This window comes from Medicago sativa, chromosome 3 (assembly GCF_051527215.1).
Source record: "Medicago sativa cultivar Bolivia chromosome 3, Bolivia_mono, whole genome shotgun sequence".
NCBI lineage: Eukaryota > Viridiplantae > Streptophyta > Magnoliopsida > Fabales > Fabaceae > Medicago > Medicago sativa.
In genome coordinates, this window is record NC_140751.1 from 4,742,001 (window position 1) to 4,768,460 (window position 26,460).

The 26,460-nt window shown below is 34.8% G+C and overlaps 1 protein-coding gene, 1 long non-coding RNA gene and 2 pseudogenes across 2 annotated transcripts; 3 read left to right on the forward strand and 1 right to left on the reverse strand.

The window, feature by feature from the left end:
- Positions 1-7,948: 7,948 nt before the first annotated feature.
- Positions 7,949-8,884, forward strand: LOC146935086 (inactive poly [ADP-ribose] polymerase RCD1-like). The gene is made up of 3 exons (XM_085757589.1): positions 7,949-8,275; positions 8,353-8,448; positions 8,650-8,884. Exons 1-3 carry the CDS (start codon positions 8,039-8,041, stop codon positions 8,758-8,760), a joined length of 444 nt encoding a protein of 147 aa, XP_085613715.1. The 5' UTR covers positions 7,949-8,038; the 3' UTR covers positions 8,761-8,884.
- A 1,127-nt stretch (positions 8,885-10,011) lies between these two features.
- Positions 10,012-10,569, forward strand: LOC146935087 (F-box protein PP2-B11 pseudogene; annotated as a pseudogene).
- On the reverse strand, positions 10,568-12,922 carry LOC146935088 (uncharacterized). The gene is made up of 2 exons (XR_015033069.1): positions 12,606-12,922; positions 10,568-10,825 (listed from the first exon to the last, which is right to left on the reverse strand). It is a non-coding gene; the product is annotated as an uncharacterized LOC146935088 (long non-coding RNA).
- A 296-nt stretch (positions 12,923-13,218) lies between these two features.
- Positions 13,219-13,940, forward strand: LOC146935089 (F-box protein PP2-B10-like; annotated as a pseudogene).
- Positions 13,941-26,460: the final 12,520 nt, after the last annotated feature.

Here is a 26,460-nt window from a genome sequence, read left to right on the forward strand (position 1 = left end):
TCGTTGATTTCACTTCTCCGTGTCAAGCTATATGAGTTACCCAAATATTCGGGTTCGGTGAGATCGCAATGAGATAGGAAGATTTCCTATGGCTTTGAAAAGAGATAAGTGATTCGTGGAATCGTTTAGATGAGTAATGTAAGTAAGAGGCATAAGTGACAAGGTGTGGTAAGAAAGTTTATGTATGCATGAAAAGATGTTTCAGATGCAAGCAAACACTGTAGGGCAAACCTGGTTTCCGGTAGGATCCCAGTTAAAAGGAAAATCCTGAGTGTTCAAGTTAATGATAAGTTATTTATATGAATGATTCAAGTTAAGCGGATAAGATATGAATCTGAGTCAATAAGTTTACATGTGGCAAGGAAGGTTCCAAATCACAATGTTCTGAGATAACTCTAAATTGTGAGAAGTATACCAAGATTAAGGAGGCTATATATATATGTATGTGAACTAAGAAACAAGACGAAATACACGCTTTGGTGAGAAATTATACGATGGACTCCTTGAGGATGTATGGCTTAGATCAAGGATGGTAAGATTTTGTTAAAATGATTGGTAAGTGATCTCTAAATTTCGAGGACGAAATTTTTTTTAAGGGGGGTAGAATGTAATATCCCGTCTATCAGTATCAGAATATTACCAGTTAAACGCGTCAGAGGACTAATGTTAAACAAAGTAAGTATGATGGAATATTTATTACGTGTTGTTAGCTAAACACGAGTAAAGTATCATGGACGAATTAAGCACGCTTGAGGTGAGGGCATTATGGTAATTGCACGCCAAAGGATATTTATATGTTTTGGGGCCAAAATATCTCATTATTCAATCTTCTTTCTCTCTCTAGGTTTTGGCAAGAGAATTTCCTCCTTCTCTCTTCTCTTCTCTCACGCCACTCTCTCCTCTCCTCTCCACCAAACCTTCCAAAAATTCCTTCTCCTTACATGACAAGATTTCACCCTTGCCTTCTCATGTTACCCTAAGTTTGTGTAAGCTTGGTTTATAAAATATACCCCTCAAACCAAGGTTCTAAATGTTAATCTTTTTCAAGGCTTTCATGAGAATGAAGCAAGTATTTGATATAACTAGTAAAGCATGGCAAACGAGAGAAGTCATGATATGATATGAACTGGGGTAGCAATTCATTAATTAAGCAAGGGAAAAACTAGAGCCTCGACATAGTAGTCGAGAACTAGCATGTTAAGCAAGAATCCATAGATTGATAAGACGCGAAGTATGTTCTCTTCGCACATGATCAAGAATGATATAGCAAGTATGTTAAGTCGTGGATAGGATGGTTATCTCTCCACCGTGATTAAGTATGAACAAGCATGAACAAGTATGATTTACCGCCAATCGGATCGACCAAGGTTCCGAGGTAAACATGTAAGCATGAATAGGTTTATCCTTCATGAATGACAAGACCATGATTAATATATGTAGGTGGCATGTCTCTTGCTATCCACGTCAGGGGGATACAAGGGGTTCTCATGATGGGAACGGTTCAAGCCGCAAGGGACCTGCATGTCACTGAATAAACAAGATGTCGGTGCTCGTGTCTCTTGTTATCCACGTCAGGGGGATACGAGAGGTTCTCGACTCAAGGGGAACGATTCAAGCCGTAAGGGACCCGCACGACACCGAGGGAGTCCGATGAGCCCTTGCTAGGTTTCCTCGGTCATGTATGGGATTGTTCTCGTGGTTACTCCACCCGGGGCTCTCCGTAAAATCAATCAAGATAATAACTGTTTGTTCAACGCTAACCTAATGAATGAACTTATGCATGATCATGTATGTTATGTTGTGATTATTCAAGAATGATTCCATGCACGAATATGTTAAAGATCAAGAGCACGAGATGCTAATAGAACAAGTAAAGAACATGATACCGATGACGATCTTAGGTTTCCCCTAATCGTCCGGTTTAGGTTCGTGTCATGATTATGTTATGTTTAGGCCTCGATACGTAGAACGTATTCTTGGCAATGCGGTTCTAGATTCCCGTTGGCCGCCATGACACGTATAGGAGTGAAGCCTATAACAAGTAAGATGAATCTATGACGGGTCTAGCATGCACTACCGTCTAAGAAAGCATGACCACACACGTATAATCAACCGTCAGGTTGTATTGTAGAGACGTGGTGACCGTAGGTTTCCCCTGAGGTTACCTATAGCCTAGGATATAGGGGAACTCACTGAGACATTATGTCTCATCCCAATCCTTATTTGTTTCAGATATCAGGTTGGACGTCAAGGTAGTAGTCGGATGGATTATTCTACAAGAGTTCGTTCGTACCCGCGGTGTGGAGTTTACGGATTTCAAGGATGTATTTATCTTAATTAAGATAAGACATGTTGTAATGATAATGTACGAACGCGTTTATTGTATAATATATTCATTCGAAGTTTTCATGTTGTAAATTTTTAATGTATCTAGTACTAAACTAATGCACATGCTAGACTTTCTAGATACTTCTAGTATGGGTGTTGTAACACCATTTACAATTTCTTAAGCCAATCCCTAGGAGCGCGGTGGCAGTAATAAATTAGGTATGAGATCATTTCTTAATTTATATTTTAAATCAGTGTTTTAAATCAACGATTGCATGTTTATTCCATTGGTTTATGAACTTGATCTTGTTGTCGAGTTATTGACTATGAAAATAAAGAAATATTCCAAGAGAAGGAAAATCGACCTTTAGGGTCCGAGATCTCGTTGTATGACTCAATTACACGATTGTCAATTTCTTAACATCAAAGCCTTAGGAACGTGGTGATGGTAATAAATTAGGTGTGAGGTCCTTTCTTCATCTATATTTCAAGTTAATTTTTTAAATATTTGATTTCATGTTTTTCAATCGGCTTATGAAATTAACCATTTTGTTGAGTTCTGGAATGAAAAAATAATGAAGTATTTCAAGAGGAATAAAATCAACCTTTGGGGTCGAAGATCTCGATGAATCACACAATTACGTCGTTTCTAACTTCATAACATCAAAACTCTAGTTGCACGATGATGGTAATAAATTAGGTATGTAACCATTTATTCATCAATATTTTAAGTCAGTGTTTCAAATCACTGATTACATGTTCTTTTTCTATAGGTTTATGAACTCGAGCTCTTTGTTGGGTGATAGAATGTGAAAGCAAATAAATATTCCAAGAGGAGAAAAATCAACCTTTGGGGTCTGAGACCGTGTTTATTTTAAATCAACAATTGCATGTTTATTCCATTCGTTTATGAACTTGATCTTGTTGTCGAGATATAGAGTATGAAAATAAAGAAATATTCCAGGAGAAGGAAAATCAACCTTTAGGGTCCAAGATCTCGTTGTATGACTCAATTACACGATTGTGAATTTCTTAACACCAAAGCCTTAGGAACGTGGTGATGGTAATAAATTAGGTGTGGGGTCCTTTCTTCATCTATATTTCAAGTTAATTTTTTAAATATTTGATTACATGTTTTTCAATTGACATATGAAATTAACTATTTTGTTGAGTTCTAGAATGAAAAAATAAAGAAGTATTCCAAGAGGAATAAAATCAACCTTTGTGCTCGAAGATCTCGATGAATCACACAATTACGTCATTTGTAACTTCATAACATCAAAACTCTAGGAGCACGATGATGGTAATAAATTAGGTATGTGATAATTTCTTCATAAATATTTTAAGTCAGCGTTTCAAATCACTGATTACATGTTCTTTTTCTATAGGTTTATGAACTCGAGCTCTTTGTTGGGTGATAGAATGTGAAAGCAAATAAATATTCTTAGAGGAGAAAAATCAACCTTTGGGATCTGAGATTTGGTTGCATTACAAATTAATCTTGAAATATGTAAGTGAATTTTTCTTCTTGAAAATTGTATCTGATGATTAATTTTCAAGAACAATACAATTAAATATATTGTCTAAATTTAAAATATATATTCATATATATATATATATATATATATATATATGGGCTTCCTTCAAATATATATATATATATATATATATATATATATATATATATATATATATATATATGGGCTGCTAACTTACACCCACCTAAAAACACTAAGGTGCAAGTTAGCAAGCTACACCCACCTAAAATTATTAAGGTGGAAGTTAACAACCTTCACTAATTTACACCCACTTTCATCATTTCAAATATTGTTTCCTTAAAAGTTTGTCTTTATTACATGTTTTGTACCTTAAGCATGTCATTGTCTTTTTTGTTTCTTTTTTTAAGGATTTATTTAAGCTTACAAAATTGCCCTTATATTTAAAATTAATTGAATATAAACAAAATGGTGTTTTAGTAAATTATAAGTGGGTGCAACTTGCTACCCTAATTTTTTTTAAAAAATCTCTTGTGTGTATATTGTTATGAACCTTAATGATCGTAAATGCGAAATCGTTCAATCTTAATTAATATGTATTGTTGTGTATGTTATCAATAAATTGATCTCACTATGATGACTTTCAAAATAATTTTTGCTTTTGGTAAATTAAGATGTTGCAATAATTTGTGAATCAAGTTATATTGGGTTGAGCTAAGGGTTATAAAGAGATTGAGGTATGGCTTCAAACTTAAACGAAAGAGAAAAACTAATCTAACAAATAATTACTAACATTAGCCATTTCAAAAGAATAACAATTGTAATAATCTTCCAAATAATTGGGTTATGTTCGGTCGTCACATACAATAGGATTTTCCACTATGATGCATCAAATATATCATGTTGGGAAAAGTACTAACTATCATTGATAGGCTTGGGAGGTGCACCATCAATTTATTCATTCATAGTTGATGTGAGATTAAACACTCACACCTGACCCCCAAAAAAAAAAACTTCCTACGTATATGTTTGAGACGCTAAGATAATGGTTAGACTTGGACATCCAATGCCAACATTTCCATTATATTTTTCAAATTTTTTTGTTAATTTGAGAAATATATTCCATTTTGTATGTGTTGACTTCCTCTTAATTTTTCATAAAAAATATAGGATTCTATTTATAAATTTATAAAATAGATTCAAGCAAAAGATCGGTGGGATCCAATGATTAAAAATAATTTTTTTTGAGTTTTAGTTCCTCTAACTTCTCATTTGTTTTTATCTTCTTTTTTTTTTTGAGAAATGAAGACGATTTTGACCTTTTTTTTTTGTAAATGTAACAATCTAAATAATACTTAATATACATGTGAAGACTACATGAGTATAAGTTTATGTTTATGTGTGTCTATATATATATATATATATATATATATATATATATATATATATATATATATATAATAGTATCCAAATTTTTGAAAAAGTCCCTTAATCATAGGGCTAGCAAATATCTATTACTAGCAATCTATTTTACAGACGTTTGAAAAAGTAACCCATCCATATGTCAAGTGTCAGCTTGATCATTCTTTCTATTGATGTAAATCATAATCAAATTATAAATAAGTGTAGACATACATAGTTGAAACCAACCAAAAAATAAAACATTCAAAAAGAACACAATCAAAATCATATAATAAATAGGCAAAATTAGTTTCATTCAACTGATGAAAGAAAAAGAATCTATGCACAGTAAGAGTTATTGTTGATATACAAGCGATATTAAAGTTTAACGGTTTCATAAAAATAAAATTCCAAGACCTAATTAAAGAGTTTAGGAATTCATAAGATTAAACAAAATCTAAAAAAATATACAAAGAAATATAAGATGAAAAATACTGTAATAAACTGTAATTATAAAATTTCTAAAAATTTGTTGAAAAACAACTAGACTATTTATACTAGCATCCAATTTAACTTTTTGAAACCACAAATTCTCAATCACAATCGTCCCATTCACAAGTGATAATTGTGCATCCGAAATTGACTTCATCAAAAATGTAGAATGTCATACTCACTTTCAGTTTGTTTGATCTAAATTGTTTTATGGTAAAAATAATAATTTCAATTGTCTTTGTAATACACCCTACATGTTTGGTATAATAACGAGTGTGACGAGTGTGTCAAAATCATGACATTTTTTTTACCTAATTTTGGCAAACTTACTATGATACCAAACATACACTATGTCAGGTGCCTAACAACCATTGTTTGGACTATTACCACCTTCATAACTATGAAATTAGGACATTGTGTTTATAGGAAACTAATTATTATAATGATTTAACAATTATCATTATTTGTATTAGTTTTCTTCTTCCCCAATATTCATATTTCTTTTATCCTTTTAGAATACACTTTTTTCTATTTTTAATTTGATATTTGAATGTTTTGTCAATTCATAAATTATTTTTATTTTAATGATAAATTCATGTATAGTTATTTATTCGAATTTTCAAATTCTTATTACTTGAAAATAATGATAAATTGTTATGGTAATAAACTTTAAAAAAAAATTGAGAATAGTTATTTTTTAAACAATATTGAAGATGACATTATATTTTAAGGGATGTTAATAAAAAACTAATTTGCACTATTATGCAACAAAAAAAAAGCAAGGAAGTATACGCAGTTAAAACAATTAGTATAATAAAATCGTTCAAACAATGATTGTCAATGTCACCTTTATATTTTAATATTATTTAAATAATTATTACCATAACAGATATTATATTATATTTAAGTAACAAATTTGGAAATTTTAACAAACATCCATACTTGGATTTCACATTAGTAGAAAATATTTATGATTTAACAAATATTTGAAAATCAAATTGTAAATAGTTTGAGTGCATTCCAAAAAGATCAAGTAGATATGTGAATTGTTGAGAAAGATAACAAATACAATGAATACTTAGCTGGTGCTTACTAAGCAAACAAATATGTTGTTAATGTTTATCGTTTTAGGTGTGTTAGCGAGATACTCAATTCATTTAGTATAAATAGGACCCCTTACTCCTCCAATTAGATACACAGTTTCAAAGTTAACACATATTACTTAATTATTTGGTCTTTCTTTAGTTGTGTGTTATTGCACTCAGGTATAATTTCATGGTCTTTTCTTTGTTTCTTACTTTTTATTTGATTTTTTTACTTTAAGTTTGAATATTGTAATTTAGTTTGTTTTTGCTTGTTTGTGTTTGATTGAGTTTATAATTGATAGGTTGACTAAGTTTGTTTTATTCTTGGTATTTCAATTTTGTTTTTGTTTTTCATCACTTATATACTATGATTTTGCCATTGCAAGTCTTTTTTTTTTTAAATAAAAAAAATTGGGGAAAATGTTGTGGTTTGGTGATACAATTTCTCTAGTTGAGAATAGTGATTACTAGGCCTTCTGTCCAAGAGGTGTCAGCTCACTAATAAGAGCTTGATGTTATAACATCAAGGGACATGGTTTAAACCATCTCACCTGAGACAATTGTTAAATCACCTCTAATGCCACCCTTAATCCCTTCTCAGTTTTTTTAAATGCCACTCCTTCATGGTTTTGATTAAGCCAATTACTTTTTCCTATTTGAAAAAAGTTATGATCTTTTTATATTGTTAAATATCTTTACCAGAAGCAAAGTTGTCTTTAGGAAGAGCATGTACAATGTATGCAACGTTAGAAGGCATACTTTTTTTTTTGTGTTACGTTACTATTGTTAATTTAAGGTTATTTTTTAACTGTGTTTAATTTTTTTTTCTAATTTTTATTCTCTTCAATTCAACACATTTATGCGCTTCAAGTCTAAACAAAAAGTCCAAGTGTAATCATAATCATAAAGTATAACAGCCTTTTAATGGAGAATATTTTTTTAAAGTGACTCATTTTTTTTCTCCATGCAACATTAATTACATTTATTAATTTATGTGAAATTTCTAAGGAAACTTATAATTTGGGAAACCTAGTATTTATCTTCATTATTATGTCAACATTATGTTATCATGATGATCACATGATGCTTTATACCATTTTAATATTCTCAAATGTTTTAAACATCCAAGGACTACCAACCATTATTGTTGCTCATGGTCTATAGTTATATTTAACTGTTGCAATTGAGCTTTTATATTTGAGCATGTGTATATTTATAGTTATCTAGTAGATAGAAATGGACGCAAGACCCACAAAGATATCAGATGGAGCTGCAGTCATTCTGAAGCAGAAGCGCACTACCCGACATGTTGCACATCTGACTGGAGCTTTGACAGCAACTAGTGTTCCTGCTAACACTCAAAGAACACCGAGATCCCCATGGATTTCTTTACGTGTGCTTTTAGCTGCCCTCAGAAAAATGACTCCTCCAAATATTATGTTTGAAATCATTCGTCATTATGAACAATTTGTGGTATGTAAAGTGGTCCAATTAACGCATATGTCTTAAATGATAAAATATCTCTAATGTATCATGTCGTACTTGTGTAGTCAAAGAAGATTTCCCGTGATGATTTCGTTCGGCAGCTGAGGTTGATTGTTGGAGACGATATAATGACATCTGCATTAAATAATATTAAATTCAAGGTACCGAATTTATTTACCCTAAAATTTATTTTAATTTGGTTTTGAAGCATGCTAAGTTTTCTTGTGTTGTGTTATACCTCCCATCAAAATCACTCTAAATTGCAATTGCATATCATATGCTTAACTTTTGCTTTGTGGATTCATACGAACTATCTCTTGTAATTAGATTATTCATCCTAATGTTTATCTGGCTTGTTATAGGGACCATCTTGGCCGATCAAACAACTCAAGCAGCAAGATGAAGTGAAGCTTTTGAAGGAGGAGGCGGAGATTTCTCAGTTGGAGTTAACTATGGACAACATGAAGTTGTGATATTGTTTTCTCCTTGGATAAATATTTTTTTGTTTAATTTTGTTTTGTTGTCCTAATTTATCGTTTCAATACGGAACTGTAGTGCATGTTTGCTATTGAAACTTCATAACAATTTATTTTGAAATATTTGGTGATTATATGTACTATGAACTTTCATATTTTATGGGTTTGGGGCTAACTCAATACATGGTTGTCCCCTAGTTAAAGAATTCATCGACATAATATGTACGGAATACACTAGTTGGAAGTTTTGACACAACCTGTACTATGACTCTTCAGTTATTCAAAAAAAAAAAAAAAAGTTGCCTCAAAAGCATTTGTAGTTCTCTAAAATGAATCTTTGTAAGTTAACTTTTACTTCGTTTTGATTAAATCAAATGAATCTTTGTATAATGCTAATATATTTGAAAAAACCCCAATTGTTTATCGCATAAATCTAAGGTAAAATAGGTAACAATGTACCCTCATTCATAAATTTCAGAACAAAACAAACACGGTGAAGTAAAACTACGAACCCTTCTTCGTTTCGTTCTTCGTTTCCGAACTTCTTCACTCTTCAAATCTTTAAGTTTTCTTTAACACTGATTTTAGCTCATTCTGCTGTTTCGATTTTGAATTTGATTTTATTGAACTCATTGTTAGGGTTTATTGATTTGTGTGAATTTTTTAGCTCCGCTTTAAATTGAACTATATTATTGAAAAATGATCTTAGAGTTATGTTCATTGCGTTGGATATGATTTAGTTTGAGCTGATTTGAGTTTTTCTTTTCATAAAAATGTAATTTTTTGTTGTGGGGTATATTTATTTGTGTGATTTTTGAAGATTATTTTAAGATTGAACTATGCCATAGAAGATGGTGTATATTGAGGGCTTCTTGTTTTGAGTTGACAATGAGATGTAAGTGAATGTGAACTTACATTTCCTTTCTTCTGTGTGATTTCTTTTCCATTTCGAAACTGCTGCCTTGCTTACTTAATTGATGTTAACTTGCTTATTTCAAAAAAAAAAAAAAAAAACTGATGGTAACTTGGTAAGTTATCTTTTTTTCGTATGTGTGTAATATTTGTGGAGGTAAGGGGAAAATTGGCAAATAAAAAAACTAACCAAAATCCCTAATCCTTGTATATATATTGTTATTATATATAGATCACTTCATCACTATTTAACCCAAAAACTATAACTATTTTCACCTCGTAGGTAAAAAAATCAAAAGAATGGCAAGAAGGATAATAACGGAAAAAAGCAGAAGAATGGAGGCAGCTTTTGATGAATTTCCGGAAGGATGCATCTCAGCCATTCTGTCTCCTACGACTCCGGTTGATGTTTGCAGACTCTTCCTTGTTTCTAAGACTTTCCTTTCTGCTGCAGATTCCGACGCCGTTTGGAACCACTTTCTCCCTTTGGATTCCCATTTCATTGACACTATCATCTCACATTCTCCTTCCCTTGCCAACGCTCCCACCAAAAAGGCCCTCTATCTCGCTCTCTCTGATAGCCCAATCATCATCGATCATGGTCGAAAGGTATTCTTTTTCATAACCGTCAATTTCTCGAATATTAGGGTTTATTTTAGTAAATATTAATTTTTAATCAATTGTTGTGCAAAAAACTATTGATTTTTGTAATCCCTAGTTTCTCTTTTATTAAGGCTTATTGATTTAAGATGTTTTCGGAATGCTAATAAGCCTTGAATATATGAAATTCAGAGCTTTAAATTGGATAGGAAAAGTGGAAAAATATGTTACAGTGATGATGATAGTGACGATGAACTACTCACTGATAAAGAGTGTATTAATGATGCATTGTAACACCCATACCAGACGTATCTAGAAAGTCTGGCACGTGTGTTAATATTAGTACTGGATACATTAAAATATACAACATAAAATTTTTTTACGAATGAATAATATTTACATCAAGTCACGTTCGTATAAATCATAATACAATACAACTCATCCATACATAAAAATACATCCTTGATGTCCATAACGTCCTGCAGCTTTACGAACGAACCCTTGAAGTAATATCCATCCGGCTCCGAGCATGCATAAACATCCTGTTTATCTGAAACAAATAAGGATTGGGATGAGACATAATGTCTCAGTGAGTTCCCCTAAATCCTAGGCTATAGGCAACCTCAAGGGGAAACCTACGGTCGCCACGTGTCTACAATACAACCTGACGGTTGATTATACGTGTGTGGGGACTTGCATGCTTAGACGGTAGTGCATACTAGAGCCGTCATAATCTTATCTTACTTGTTATAGGCTTCTCATCTATACATGTCATGGCGGTTGAGGGAACCTAAACCGCATTGCCCAGTGTACGCTTTACGTAACAAGGCCTAAACATAAATAACATAGCATATTCATGACATGATTCTAATCCGGACGATTAGGGAAACCTAAGGTCGTCACAGGCATAGCTTTCTTTACTTGTCCTATACATATCTTGTTCTCGTCTAATAGCATTTCATGCTCTTGTTCTTGTTCTTAAACATAATCATACATGGGCACGATCATGAGCATAAACATAACATAACATAATCATAATAAACATAATCGTGTCTAAGTTCATTCATTAGGTTAGCGTTGAACAAACAATTATTATCTTGATTCATTTTACGGAAAGTCCCGGGTGGAGTAACCCCGAGATCAACCCCATACATGACCGATGTACGTACATCGGACTCCCTCGGTGTCGTGCGGGTCCCTTGCGGCTTGAACCGTTCCCCTTAGGTCGAGAACCTCCCGTATCCCCCTGGCGTGGATAACAAGAGACACGAGCACCTACGTCTTGATTACTCGGTGACATGCGGGTCCCTTACGGCTTGAATCGTTCTCATTACGAGAACCCCTTGTATCCCCCTGATGTGGATAGCAAGAGACATGCCACCTACACATATTAATCATGGTCTTGTCGTGCATATAGGTTAAACTTATTCATACATACGTATTTACCTCGGAACCTTAATCGATCCGATTAGCGGTAACTTATACTTGTTCATAAACATACTTATCATGGTGGAGAGATTAACTAGTCAATCCACGGCTTACATACTAGCTAAGTCATTCTAGCTCATGTGCGAAGAGGTTACATTTCGCGTCTTAACATTCTAGGGATTCTTGCTAACATGCTAGTTCTCAACAACTATGTCGAGGCTCTAGTTTTCCCTTGCTTAATAATCATCTTGCTACCCCATCATGCTTAAATTCTCTTGAGCCATCCTTGTAATACATGCTAAGATTGCCACGATTAATGATGCAAGGATCAATTGACGATGTGTGCAAATTTTCAATAAGTTATAAAGACCGAAAATGCCATAAACCCAAGTTTCAAGCCGTTTATAAATTCTATGATTTGATAAAGCCAAGTTTGTTCCAGTAGAAATATAAGTGAAAACAGCAAAAGAACACTTCGAAACGATCGCTACGGACCCCCACACGACTGCCCCCAAGCACCCGAACGCAGAACAACGCGGAGGTTGTCCTGTCTGGGGCGCCTGGCGCCAGGAGTGGGGCGCCTAGCGCTAGCTCCCTGTGTGTGGGCGCCTAGCGCCCTTGTACAGGCGCAGCGCTCCGAAGCTTGCGTTTTCGCATGTTCCGGCTGCGGGTTTTCGCCATTTTCGACCCAAAACTCGTCCAATTCGACCCTGTAATGCACCAAATACATCCAACAACATGTATAGACTTATTTAAACATATCTCATGGCAATTTTAACATATAACTAACAAGAATTACTTTGGGGTTACTTAAGTTTCATAAAAACAAAACTAACATAAAACATGATTTTCTTCACAAGATTATCAAACCCAAAGGTAGGTAATCTATCTATGGAACTCACCTAGCTTGTTTCTTGTGTTTGCTTCAAGCTTCAAGCTTCTCAAAGTTCAAACCCTAACTTTGATTCCAAGCTTCTACTCATTCCCTTTGTTGTTTCTTGCTCTAGAAGTTGCCATGTTCCTTGCTTGATCTCCAATTCCATGAAATTGGAAGCTTTGATGGTAGAAGATTTGAGGGAAAGGGCCGATCCAAAGAGGGGGAAAGGATAGAACTCTTTCTCTCAACCCTAGAGAGAGAAAGATTATGTGAAATGAGATATTTTTGGGCCAATCCCACTTAAATATCTCTTTCGCGTGAATTTACCAACATGTCCTTGACTTAAGCGTGTTAAATCCGGCACTGATACTTAATTCATAATAGGCTGATATTACATGGTAAATATTTTCCATACTTGCTTTCCTCAAATTTAATCCTCTGATACATTTATCTGATAAAATTTTCCTTTAGCTGATGAGCGGGATGTTACATGCATATATTGTATTTTTGTTAAAATATATTTTCCATTGTCAAGCTTCTCACTTTCTTCCGAAATATTTTTTCTAAGTTAATACTACTCGCTAGACTAATCAATCCCAAAGTTAACTTACACATGAATCTGAAGCTCAATATTAGTGATGGGGTCCGGGGTCCCTACTCAATATGCCTTGTTTCTCAATAGATAAAAAACTGAGAAGTTTCTCAATATTGCCTTGTTTACAATTTCCAAACGTTGACGAGCCTACACTTGTATAATTCTCCATGTGTGATGGTATGAATCACTTTCAGCTTTTCTCATAATTCTTGTATTCTTGTATTTGCAATTATTTTCAGGTTTCCTGAAGTCGCTAAGCTTTGTCTTGTGTTCTCGCTTGAAATTCGTGGAATGATTAACACTTTTTCCTTGTCCCAAAATACTCGGTATGTGGCTTATCTTGTGTTCAAGATGATTGATGACTATGGATTTTAGAATGAACCAATGAACCTATCAATTGATGTAGAAGGTAGGTGGCCATAGCAGCACTAAATCCATATGCTTGGATCCCAAAGCTTCACGCAACAAAGCAATAACGTGCTCAAGGAAGCACTCCTACTACAAGCGCGGACGTTATACCGGTTGCAAATGTCTCAGTTTTGGAAGGAGGCCGTACCCGAATGTAATAGGATTGCAACGCCCTAGTATGAGAAGTGATGGTTGGTTGGAGATTGAGATGGGAGTGTTCTTCAATTCAAGCCTTGAAGGAGAAGAAGTCCAAATGAGTGTTGTCGAGAAAATGGAGATTAGCAAGAAGAAGGGAAATATCTTTCTTGAAGGAATAGAAGTTAGGCCTAAGAAGGAAAATTAAGCAATATTCATTGAATTATACAGGGTCTTGTGTATGGTAGAATACTTTTAAGATTTCATGTCACATAATAAAAGTGGCGAGATAAAAATCTGAAAATATAAAAAGAAACAATATAACAATATTCGATCACATTTATTGTTTCTGAAAATTTGGACATTAATTTCGAGATAGAAAGAGCACAAGCCTGCAAATTTAGTGCATGTTGTCTTTTTTACTTTGATATTCTCTCCCAGCATTGCCATGTTGACATTTTTAATTACGTGGCATTCCTCAGATGTATTATTTTTGACACAGCACGAAAGCGTAGGCTAGCAAGCTCTAAACCTAGATTGAAAGAGACAAGTTTGCACGCAAAAAACTTGGGAAAATAGGGTTCCGGAATCCACCAGAGATCTCTCTAAAATATTATTGATTGAATAAAAGTTATAATTTGCCTCTTAGGTTACAACTGTTAAACTTAAATAGAGAAATAACAAACCCTAATGGGCCAAAAATAACAAACTGAAAACAAAATAGAAAGTTCTAGAAAATTAGGCTTAAATAATAAATACTACTAAATTACTAATAAAACCTTCTTGCATCACTCTCCTCCACCTCTAAAGAACTCGACCCGAGTTCTTATTTTGATAGAAAGTTGTCCATTAATTGTTGACTCCTTCAATGAACAAAATTGGATGCATGGAACTGAGTTGTCTATGCGTGGCAATTATAATAGGTTCAACAACACAATGAGTTTGTAGCCAATAGGTGGAATCAGAATCAGGTGTGAAGACTTGCTTCCATTGTGCCCAAAATATAATTAACACATGAATACACATGCTTCAAACTATAAGTGAGCATAAAAGTATTCTATCACAAAAGATAAATATATAAAATAATAGTTTCAGGAGATTGTTCAGAAAATAGTTTCAGGAGACCTTTTTGCTATCAGGAAGCTGGAAATAAATAAATGAAACAACAGTTAGTGAAACATGTTTCTTTATAATGCTTGAATACAAACCATAACCCCATTGGAATTGAACAAAACATTGAATCAAAATCACCTTAGGAGCAAAGGAACAAAGATGTCATCATTCTTAGGAATTTAAGAGAAAATTACGTATCAATTATATGCTGTAGCGAAATAAATCAAAAACGAAAAGAAAGCCATGTCAGAGGATTATAAATTACCCAATTAAGAGGTAAAACATGTCATTATCTCAAATACCTCTGATTAGGCAAGAGTTTTTTAAAGGGCAAGCTGGAGCAAATCTTGTTGAATCGATGGAGTGTGTGAAAATGTGGTTAAAGGGCAAGAGTTTTTCTGGTTTTTTTTGGTTTGCCATGTTATGTTTTCCTGGTTTGTACTTTAATAGCTATAACCAAACAGAAACGTGTCTGGTTACAAGAATTTTCTCATTTTGCTATGCTATATTCATTTCATATGTCAAATATAGAATATCATCGGAGCATATTTTGCATACCATACAACTTACAGATTATCTAATTTCAGTTCTTCAGCTAGAAAATACTAATAATTAATATGCACTTCTTTATGCAACCAAATGATACTAACAGTGGCAAGTTTAAACTTTAATAGCTATAACCACATTTTCACACACTCCATCGATTCAACAAGATTTGCTCCAGCTTGCCCTTTAAAGAAACTCTTGCCTAATCAGAGGTATTTGAGATAATGACATGTTTTACCTCTTAATTGTGTAATTTCTATATCCTATGACTTGGATTTCTTTTCGTTTTTGATTTATTTTGCTACAGCATATAATTGATACGTAATTTTCTGTTAAATTCCTAAGAATGATGACATCTTTGTTCCTTTGCTCCTAAGGTGATTTTAATTCAATGTTTTGTTCAATTCCAATGGGGTTATGGTTTGTATTCAAGCATTATAAAGAAACATGTTTCACTAACTGTTGTTTCATTTATTTATTTCCAGCTTCCTGATAGCAAAAAGGTCTCCTGAAACTATTTTTTGAACAATCTCCTGAAACTATTATTTTATATATTTATCTTTTATGATAGAATACTTTTATGCTCACTTATACTTTTATGCTCATTGCTTAGCTCAGCTGGTTGGGACAATACATAAAATATGCAAGGTCCAGGGTTCAAACCCTGGCCACTACCAAAAAAATACTTTTATGCTCACTGTTATTTTATATATTTATCTTTTGTGATAGAATACTTCAGGTTTGTAGGCTTGAAATTCGTGGAATAATTAACACTTTTTCCTTGTCGCAAAATACTCGGTATGCGGCTTATCTTATGTTCAAGATAAAGAATTGTAATGTCTTAATTTTTCATTTATCATATGATGTACATATATACAAGGCAGATGCACAGTACAAGTAAAAGCTAGGAGCGTGTAAACTAATTACAAGTTATTACAAATAAATGACACACATAATGATAGAATAATTTTAGAGTAATTGAGAGATATTGTCAACTGAGTCTGATCATTTTGATTGCAAAAATATTGCACCATCAATGACTAAGATATTACTCCTTTACGCCCCCGCAAGATGGAGGAGATTTCAACGACGCCAATCTTGGAGGTGAGAAACTCATGCCTACTCCGTGAAAGTGGCTTCGTGAGCAGGTCAGCAAGTTGATGACTGGAAGGGACATGAGAGACTTGAAGTTCCTTCTTTGCAACAAGATCTCGGACAAAGTGATAGTCAATTGCTAGGTGCTTCATTCTGGTGTGAAATACAGGATTTACACATAGATAATTAGCTCCGATGTTATCAGTGAAAATAGTTGGCGGTTGAGAAAGTTGAATGCCAAGCTCAAATAGTAACTGTTGTAACCATAACAATTCTGTGGTGGTTGAACCGATGGTTCTATATTCTGCCTCTGTAGAGGAGCGAGCAACTGTAGATTGTTTCTTGCAAGACCATGAAATTGCGTTTGGACCAAGATACACAATATAAGCACCTGTAGATTTTCTATCAGTGGTGTCACCACCCCAATCAACATCGCAAAAGGCGGTGAGAGGGAGTATGGTTGCTCGAACTAGATGTAGACCATGGGAGAGAGTATGTTTCAAATAACGTAGAACACGCTTTAATGCTTGCATATTATTGGATGTGGGAGCTTGCATGTGTTGGGAAAGTTTGTTGACCGCAAAGGCTACGTCTGGACGAGTGATTGATAAGTAGTGAAGAGAGCCAATGATGCTGCGGTATAAGGATGCATCACAACTAAGTGTGGACTCTGAGATGAGAGAGTTCGAAGTGGCCATAGGAGTGCACACTGGTTTGGCATCAAGCATGTTTCCTTTTTGTAATATGTCTCGGATATAATGTTGTTGGGAGAGAAATATTCCATCCGGAGTAGGAAGGAGCTCAACACCGAGAAAGTGACTTGGACTGCCCATATCTTTCAGTGAGAATTTTGCGGCCAAGGTTGTTTTGAAGGTGTGTAGAAAAGTGGAGGAATTACCTGTGAGAAGGATATCATCAACATAGACAAGAAAATATGCCACAATGTTGTCTTTCTTGTAAATGAAGAGGGACGGGTCAGATTTTGAGTTGGTGAAACCATAGTTGGCCACAAATGTGTGTAATGCATTGTACCAAGCACGTGGAGCTTGCTTAAGGCCGTAGAGTGACTTGTGAAGCTTGCAAACATAATCCGGGTATGTTTGATGTATAAAACCAGGTGGCTGAGACATATAGACTTCTTCATTGAGAATGCCATTGAGGAAAGCATTATTGACATCCATTTGCATGAGAGACCAACCCTTAGAAAGAGAAATGCATAGCACTATTTTTATTGTCTGTGGTTTGATAACAGGGCTAAATGTATCCTTGTAGTCAATACCAGGACGTTGATGGAAGCCTTTCGCAACTAACCGCGCTTTATAACGTGAAATAGAACCATCAGGATTCCTCTTTAAACGAAACACCCATTTATTGCCAATAATATTGAAATGTGATTGAGGAGGAACTAGAGACTATGTACCATTATCCATGAGGGCAGTGAATTCATCAGACATAGCTTGCTTCCATTCATTGTGTCGTAAAGCTTGTGAGACACATGTTGGTTCTATAGATGGTGGCAAAGGATATTTGGTAACTGAGAAAAGTTTCTTTGGTTTGAAAATACCAGATTTTCCACGAGTGTTCATGGAATGAGTCTCAGCGAAGAGTGCCGGAAGAGGTATCTCTGCAGCGGATTGAGAAGTAGACAATGTGTGCTCATGTGATAGGAGTGGTTCGGAAGAGGTATGGTTGGGTGAAGGCAAGGTAGGTGTAGGTGGTTGTGGTTTCGGAGATGGAAAATTTGGCAAGGGTGAGGTCGGTGGAGGAGTTATAGTTGGGGTCGGGTTTGGTGGTGTTGATTGGATAGTTGGAGTAGGAATAAATGATGTTAATGGAAGAATATTAGGGTCCATAGGTACTGTTGAAGGTGTTGGTTGATTGTGTGTGTCTTGAGAGTAAGGAAAGATAGTTTCAACAAATTGAACATGTCTTGACACATATATTTTGTTGGTTTTAAAATTGTAGCATATATATGCACTTTGGGTCAGACTATAGCCAAGGAATATGCATGGTTCAGATCGTGGTTCGAGTTTGTTGTGTGTGTAAGGTTTAAGCCAAGGAAAGCATAAGCAACCAAAGGTTTTGAGCTTGGTGTAATTGGGTGAATGTTTGAATAAGATATGATAGGGGGTGCTCATATTGAGTACAGGTGTTGGAAGACGGTTTATGAGGTAGGCAGCAGTGAGAAATGCATGAGACCAAAATTGTGGAGGAAGGGAGGCTTGGTTGATGAGGCAGTGTGCCGTTTCGGTAAGGTGTCGATGTTTCCTTTCAGATAGACCATTATGCTCGGGGGTGTGAGGAGGAGTGGTAAAATGGGATATGCCGTGATTTTGGAGGTAGGTGCGAAGTTTGATGAACTCGCCTCCATTGTCAGAGTAGAATGTTTTTATTTTGGTATTGAATTGTTTTTCTACTAGTTTTTGAAAGGTTGGAAATATCAATGCAACATCAGATTTTAGTTTTATTGGATATAACCAAACATATTTAGAAAAATGATCCAAGAAAATAACATAGTAACGAAAACCATCTATTGAATGAACTGGAGCAGGACCCCATACATCAGAGTACACAATTTCTAGAGGATAACTACTAGTAATTGAGGACTTAGAAAAAGGGAGTTTATGACTCTTATTGGAAAGACAATCAATACATTTTTTAAAAGACCCTGTAAAGGAAATGTTGTTGGTTTTAAGTGCATGTAGGAGAGTTGGTGTGGCTGGATGACCAAGACGTTGATGCCATAGTGGAAGGGTAGTTGAGGCTTGGGCAAGGCTTGTGTGCGGTTGATTCTGGGAGAGAGTGAGTTTGTACACATTGTCTTCATTCATTCCGCGCAGAAGTACCTCCCTCGTGCGTAGATCCTTCACCTCAAAATGCCAAGGAAAAAATTCAATAGAAACTTTATTAGTTTGACATAATTGAGAGACAGAAATAAGATTTTGAGTGACATTAGGAACAAATAAAACATTAGATAAGTGGAGGGGTGAAGAAGTAGGAGTAGAGATGGATGTAGAACCAACATGTGTAATGGGTAAAGAATTACCGTTTGCAACTTGAAGATAATCATTGCCATTATACTCTCCTTTAATTGACAGATTCTGTAGATCATTGGTGATGTGATGAGACGCACCAGAGTCAAAAAGCCAAGAAGGTGGTGTGGTGTAAGATGGGCCAATAGTTTGAGCAGCATGAGCAGATGGATTACGTGGCTTATTGGGGTAACCATGTATTTTGTAGCAAGTCCGGGCTGTGTGTCCCGATTTGTTACAGAATTGACACACCACACTTTGTTTCTTGTTACTGTTTCCAAAATTAGAATTGGGAGCAGGTGGGCGGCCACGACCGGAGCCTTGTCCAGAACGACGCTGAACATGATTAGCATTGACAGGGAGTGCTTCATTTGTGTGCTCCTCGTGCTGTAAGAACAGCTCAAAATCAATTAACTTGTCATACAAATCATGAAACAAGATTGGTGAATCACGAGTGCGGATGGATGCTGTGAATTCGCGAAAGGTAGGTCCTGATCCATTAAGTGCATAAATGACCAAATCGAGATCATCAAGAGGATGTCTGATGAGTGATAACTCATCAGAAATGGATTTCATGGACTGAAGGTATGATGCAGCAGAAGATGTCCCTTTTTTGAGAGAGTTGAGACGCTCTTTCAGAGACATGATCCGAGAGCGGGATCTGTTGCTGAATGCTCGTTGAAGAGCAAGTAAGGCATCACGAGATGTATCTGCCGAAGCCATGACTGAGCGAGCTTCAGGATCACAAGAACCAAGGAAAGCTATATAGAGTAGCTTGTCTTGGCGAATCCACAACGAGTATGCAGGATTATCAATTTCTTTACCTTCAGTTGTGATTTTGGCAGGGGGACATGGCTTGTCACCGGTCACAAAGCCGTCAAGATCGCGTGCGATTAAGAGAGAGTCGATTTGTTTGTACCAAGCAGGATAATTAGTGGAGTTGAGTTTGATTGGTAATTGAGTGTTTGTGTTGAATTCAACAAGGTCTTTCTGAGAGGGAGAGGACAATGAGGTAAGAGAGCTGTGTTCTGCCATTGTTTTGGATCGTACAGAAAAGCTGTTAGGCTAAAGGTGTAATAAGGATGATACCATAAAGAATTGTAATGTCTTAATTTTTCATTTATCATATGATGTACAAATATACAAGGCAGATGCACAGTACAAGTAAAAGCTAGGAGCGTGTAAACTAATTACAAGTTATTACAAATAAATGACACACATAATGATAGAATAATTTTAGAGTAATTGAGAGATATTGTCAACTGAGTCTGATCATTTTGATTGCAAAAATATTGCACCATCAATGACTAAGATATTACTCCTTTACAAGATGACTGATGACTATGGATTTGAGAATGAACCTATGGACCTATCAATTCATGTAGAAGGTGGCCATAGTAGCACTAAATCCATCTATTTGGATCCAAACGTGTCACGCAACAAAGAATGAACGTGCTCAAGGAATCACTCCTACAAACGTTGTACCGTTTGAAAATGTCCCGGTCCTAGATGGAGGCCATTCCTGAATGTAATAGGATTGTAGAGCCTTAGTATGAGAAGCGATGGGTGGTTGGGGATTGAGATGGGAGAGCTCTTCAATTCAAGACTTGAAGGAGAAGAAGTCCAAATGAGTGTTGTCGAGAAATTGGAGAGTGGCAATAAGAAAGGAAATTTATTTCTTGAAGGAGTAGAAGTTAGGCCTAAGGAGGAAAATTAAGCAATATTCATTGAATTATGCAGGGTCTTGTCTCTTAGGTGTGTTGAAGGAATGCTTGTGCATGATCTCTGGTCATGATGTTTGGGTTGTGAAGGAATATGGAAACAAAGAGTCTTCGATTAAATTGTTCACCGTTTCTTAAAAGTCTTGCACCTTGACCAATGCATTACATAATTTGAGGATGGTCAAGTGTTACTTGAATATTTTGAGTATCGAGATTGGGAAAATAAGTTGATTGTTTGTGATATAAAGGATGACACTTTTAAGTCTAGTAATTTTAAATACAGGTGTGTTTATGCGGTGCTCAGAGTATGATATCACCTTAGTCCTAAATCTAGGATTTAAATGCAGTGCAATGTCACTTGAGCATTTCACTTTTATGTTTTTTATTTTGGGCTTGTACTGATTCCTAATTACTTAATGGATGAGTGTTACTTAATGACCAATTGAACCTGAAACTTGAGAAATTGTAGTTATTTTCAATTATTTGTTTGTTTGTATGATGATTTGTGATTTGTTAGTATCTTTGCTGAAATGTCTGAATTGCACAAATTTCATAATATGAGTTTCAAATTTTTCACAATGCATTATGAAGTGAACTAATCAAATCTTGTAATGCACACGGTTCTTTATAAAAGTTCGAATAACTTTGCGATATATCATGATCATCAAGTGCAGAATAAAATGTATGGATTAGCTGTGGCTGAAACATATTTTAGTGTCTGTCTTTACACATCCAAGGAACAAATATTTAAAGGCATATTGAACCAAACCAGTGGATTACTAAGTACGTGTAATGTAATTCCTTTTTTTTTTAAATCAAAGGCAAACACTTATTCGAATGAGTTAACCATTTGTTTCGTCACGGTTGAACCTTTTGCTTCCACATCATTAATGCAGACAACTTGGTGACTTTGTTGTGCATATTAAGTGATTTTTAATCTGACATTGGTTTGCAAAGTGTCATGTGTTGTGAAAGTGACTCAAAATTGGAGAAATTGAAGTTTGCTGAAGCTGTCAAATCGGAGCCCGATTTGGAGAAATCGGAGTACGATTTTTGGGACCAGAATTGGCACTTTCTTTCGTAAAAAATCGGAGCACGATCTGGCAAAATCGGAGTACGATTTTGCGCAGATTTAGAAAAAATAAAACGTATTTTTGGGCCAGATTTTGTTCCAATTTATGAGAGATTCTTTTACTATAAATATAGGCTTTGTATCAGAGTAAACCTTGAGATAGAGGGGGCTGAAACATGGGTTTAGAAAGGCAACAACAAAACTAGGGTTTGTATAGAGTTTGTCTCTTTGGAACAAACACTAGGTTTTGAGGGTTGATTCACCTTGGGAAACACTATTAGGATTGAGTCTCTTGGTTACGGGAAGAGGCTGGGTTTTGGGTAGAATTAGGCGGGAGACTTATTCTTGTAACCCATTGAAATCTCTTTGTAACGTTACTCATCATATAGTGGAACGGAGGGCTGCTCTCTCCCCCAGACTAGGTCAATTTGGACCGAACTGGGTCAACAAATTCTTTGTGTTCTCTTTTCCTTTTCTCTTGCTGTTGTTTTCTACTTTTGGCTTGTGATTATAACTGTTCCATACACTTTGATTTTGGTTGCTTAATTATCCCTTGCTCCACACATCAAGTTGTTATTGGTGTGAGTTTTTCATCGAATTCGCAACTATTGGCGCCCACCGTGGGGCAAGGGTCAAAGGATAATCAAGTATCATGGGTTCAAAGTGGGATATTGAGAAGTTTACCAGAGATAACGATTTTGGGTTATGGAAGGTAAAGATGGAAGCGGTGTTAATACAGCAAAAGTGTGAGAAAGCTTTGAAGGGTGAAGGTTCGTTACCGGTCACCATGTCACGAGCGGAGAAGACCGAGATGGTGGACAAGGCCAGGAGTGCCATTGTCTTGTGCCTCGGAGATAAAGTCTTGAGAGAAGCAGCAAAGGAAGCAACCGCGGCATCGATGTGGTCAAAGTTCGAATATTTGTATATGACAAAGTCTTTGGCTCATTGGAAATTCCTAAAGCAACAACTTTACTTATTCAGGATGGTAAAGTTAAAGGCCGTCATGGAGCTACTTGTGGAAATTCCTAAAGCAACAACTTTACTTGGTTTTGGTTGCTTAATTATCCCTTGCTCCACACATCAAGTTGTTATTGGTGTGAGTTTTTCATCGAATCCGCAACACCATGTAAGTTTTGATTATTGGTTATTCTTTCAGACAGCCACAAAACAGCTACTAGAACCGTTGCATAAAAGAATTTTGACTAACATGGTCGATGTTTAGTTTTGCCAAAACAGAAGACAAGAAATTTAAAATGATATAGAAAAGGTTAACATATTTTTCTATATATCATTGATTTTAATTTGATTTATTTTCATATTTGAAATAAAGGAGTCGTAGGATTATTATTATTAATAAATATAAGGTTAAATATCTTTTTTGTCCATATATAAATATTCAAAATATCGTTTTTATCGTCCATATATAAATATTCAAAATATCATTTTTAGTCCCTATAAAATAAAATCTCATTTCCATGTAAAAAATTTCGTCAATTTTACTGTTATTTTTTTTTTTTGGTTACATGAGAGAAAAAAAGGGAAAAAAAAAATAAGCACGAGAGTGTGAAACTCCCATGGCATCCGCTAGAAGGGCTAATTGAAGTTCAATCGGAGGATTGTTGAGAATCACCAAGTTACTAGTAGCTCTAGGGCCAAGTTTAGCGAGAACATCTACACTCATATTTCCTTCTCGAAAAATATGATAAAGTCGCACGGTCCAATCCTTTGCCAAGAATCTGCCGTTTGGACCAAGCGAATGGCTTGAAGGGAATCTGAATAACATATAATGTCTTTGAACCCTGCTTGCCAACAGAGCTGAATGCCATGAAACAAAGCCATGATCTCTGCATGAAGAATGTTAGAGTAACCGATGCTACCATAATAACCCTTGATAAATTTGCCATTACGATCCCTTATTAACCCTCCAAATCCAGCTACACCCGGGTTTGTTAAAGCACTTCCATCCACATTCAATATGATAGACCCAATATGCCCTTTGGGCCAAACTACATCTCACTACTAGAAAAATCGGATTTTGCGACGGAATTTTGTGAGGTTATGTATTCCGTCGCTAATTGTGACGGATTTTGTGAGGGATATTGATAGACCCAATATGCCCTTTGGGCCAAACTACATCTCACTACTAGAAAAATCGGATTTTGCGACGGAATTTTGTGAGGTTATGTATTCCGTCGCTAATTGTGACGGATTTTGTGAGGGATATTGATAAGATGTCATTAGCGACGGAGTTTGCGAGGGTTTCCGTCGTCGCTACATATCCGTCATAAATTCCGTCAGAAATTTGAGATTCCCATGGATTGTGAGGGATTTAGCGACGGTTTTGTTCCTTCTATAACTGTTCCGTCACTTATTCCCTCGCAGATTCCCCAAATGGTTTGCGACGTCGTTGAATGCCGTCACAAAGATAATTTCGCGTTTTTTATTAAATGATGAAAAATGCGAATTAATTAAAGGAAAATGCTATTTATCTAGAAAAATAGCATCAAGAATTTTTCAAGACACATGTGGCAAGTTTTAATTGCATGATTTATTTGTTTACTTCCTATTTTTCAGCCACACCTCCTTGAATTGTGGCAAATAGTGCATTGTGATTGGTTGCTCTTTATTCTTGAAGAATTATTGATGTTTTTTTCTAGAGATATAGCATTGCTCTTAATTAAAAACTTATGGGTGAGATAGGAATTAATTAAAAACTTATGGGTGAGATAGGAATTAATTAAAAACTTATGGGTGAGATAGTGTGAGATAGGAATTAATTAAAAACTTATGGGTGAGATAGTGTATGGGTGAGATAGTGTGAGATGAGACTTGAACCCGCGACCTTAGGATTTGCAATCAAAGCTACTTACCACCACGCCATGGTGACTCATTTGTTATTTCTTTTAATTGTTTTTTATTAGTACTAAGATATTTTAGGTTTTTTTTAATTGGTTTTTATTAGTACTTATTTTAGGTTTTTTTTTAAAAATCTTTCCTTTTCTTCCACTAACAAACACATGACCCCACTAATTTGCATTTTTTTCCTTCATTTTTACTTATTTTTTATTCAAATCTAAGTTTGGCTTAAATGTATTTTTGGTCCTCTAATTTACATATTTTTGAAGTTTTAATATCCATATTTCAAAAACCAACATTTTGATCCTCTATTAAGAAAGTTAACGGATATTTTTCGTCCCCCAACAACTTCATTGATGTGACGCTGACTTGGCACAATGATTTGAAAAATATATTTTTATTTTACTTATATATTACAATATTAATATTCATTATAAAAATTTCTTCAACAAATCTTCATCTTCAACAACCAACAACCACATACACATTTGGGGGTTGAGTTTTAAGAGTGCTGATGATGGATTGTGATTAATCTTGTACTAGTGTTGAATGTTGATGGTAAAGATGGAGGCAGTTATTTTAATTAATTTATAATATAAAAATAAAATAAATAATAATATTAATCAATAATAATGACATGGAAAATATTTTTTATACCTCATTAATACACGGTCAGCACCATGTCATTAACGAGGATGTGACATCATCAAAATTTGTGGGGGATCAAAAAAAATTTGTTGACTTCCTTAATATAACGATCAAAAAGTTGGTTTTTAAAATAGGGGATTAAAACTTCAAAAATGTTCGACCAAAAAAAAAAAAATCAAAAATGTGTATATAATAAACCCTTAAAATAAAATTATATCCGTTACACCACTATTATAAAAAAAATTAAAATAAAAGAAAAAACAAATAGGAATAGTTGGACAACTTGCACCATTTTCTACCCACCCAACCTTTCTTTAATTATTATTATTTTTTAACAAGCAATGTAAAATTTGTAATGTTAATTTTTCCATTTTCAAATTATTATCAAATGTGGTAGAAATTTAAGTTCATACGAATAAATAAATATTTTATAATTTTTTTTAAGGATTGTAATTAAATATTATGAGGTAATTTATAATTTAATTAATAAATTATTTTTGTTTAATGATACAAAGTTAATGGGGCATATTTAAGTACTTTTCATTTGAGTCTTTATTAGTGTATTGTCATTGGAGTCATTGAGTCCTTAATAGGTATTTTTATTAATATATTATAAATAAGTGACGTGTAACGTGGGGTCCATTTAAGGAATCCCTATT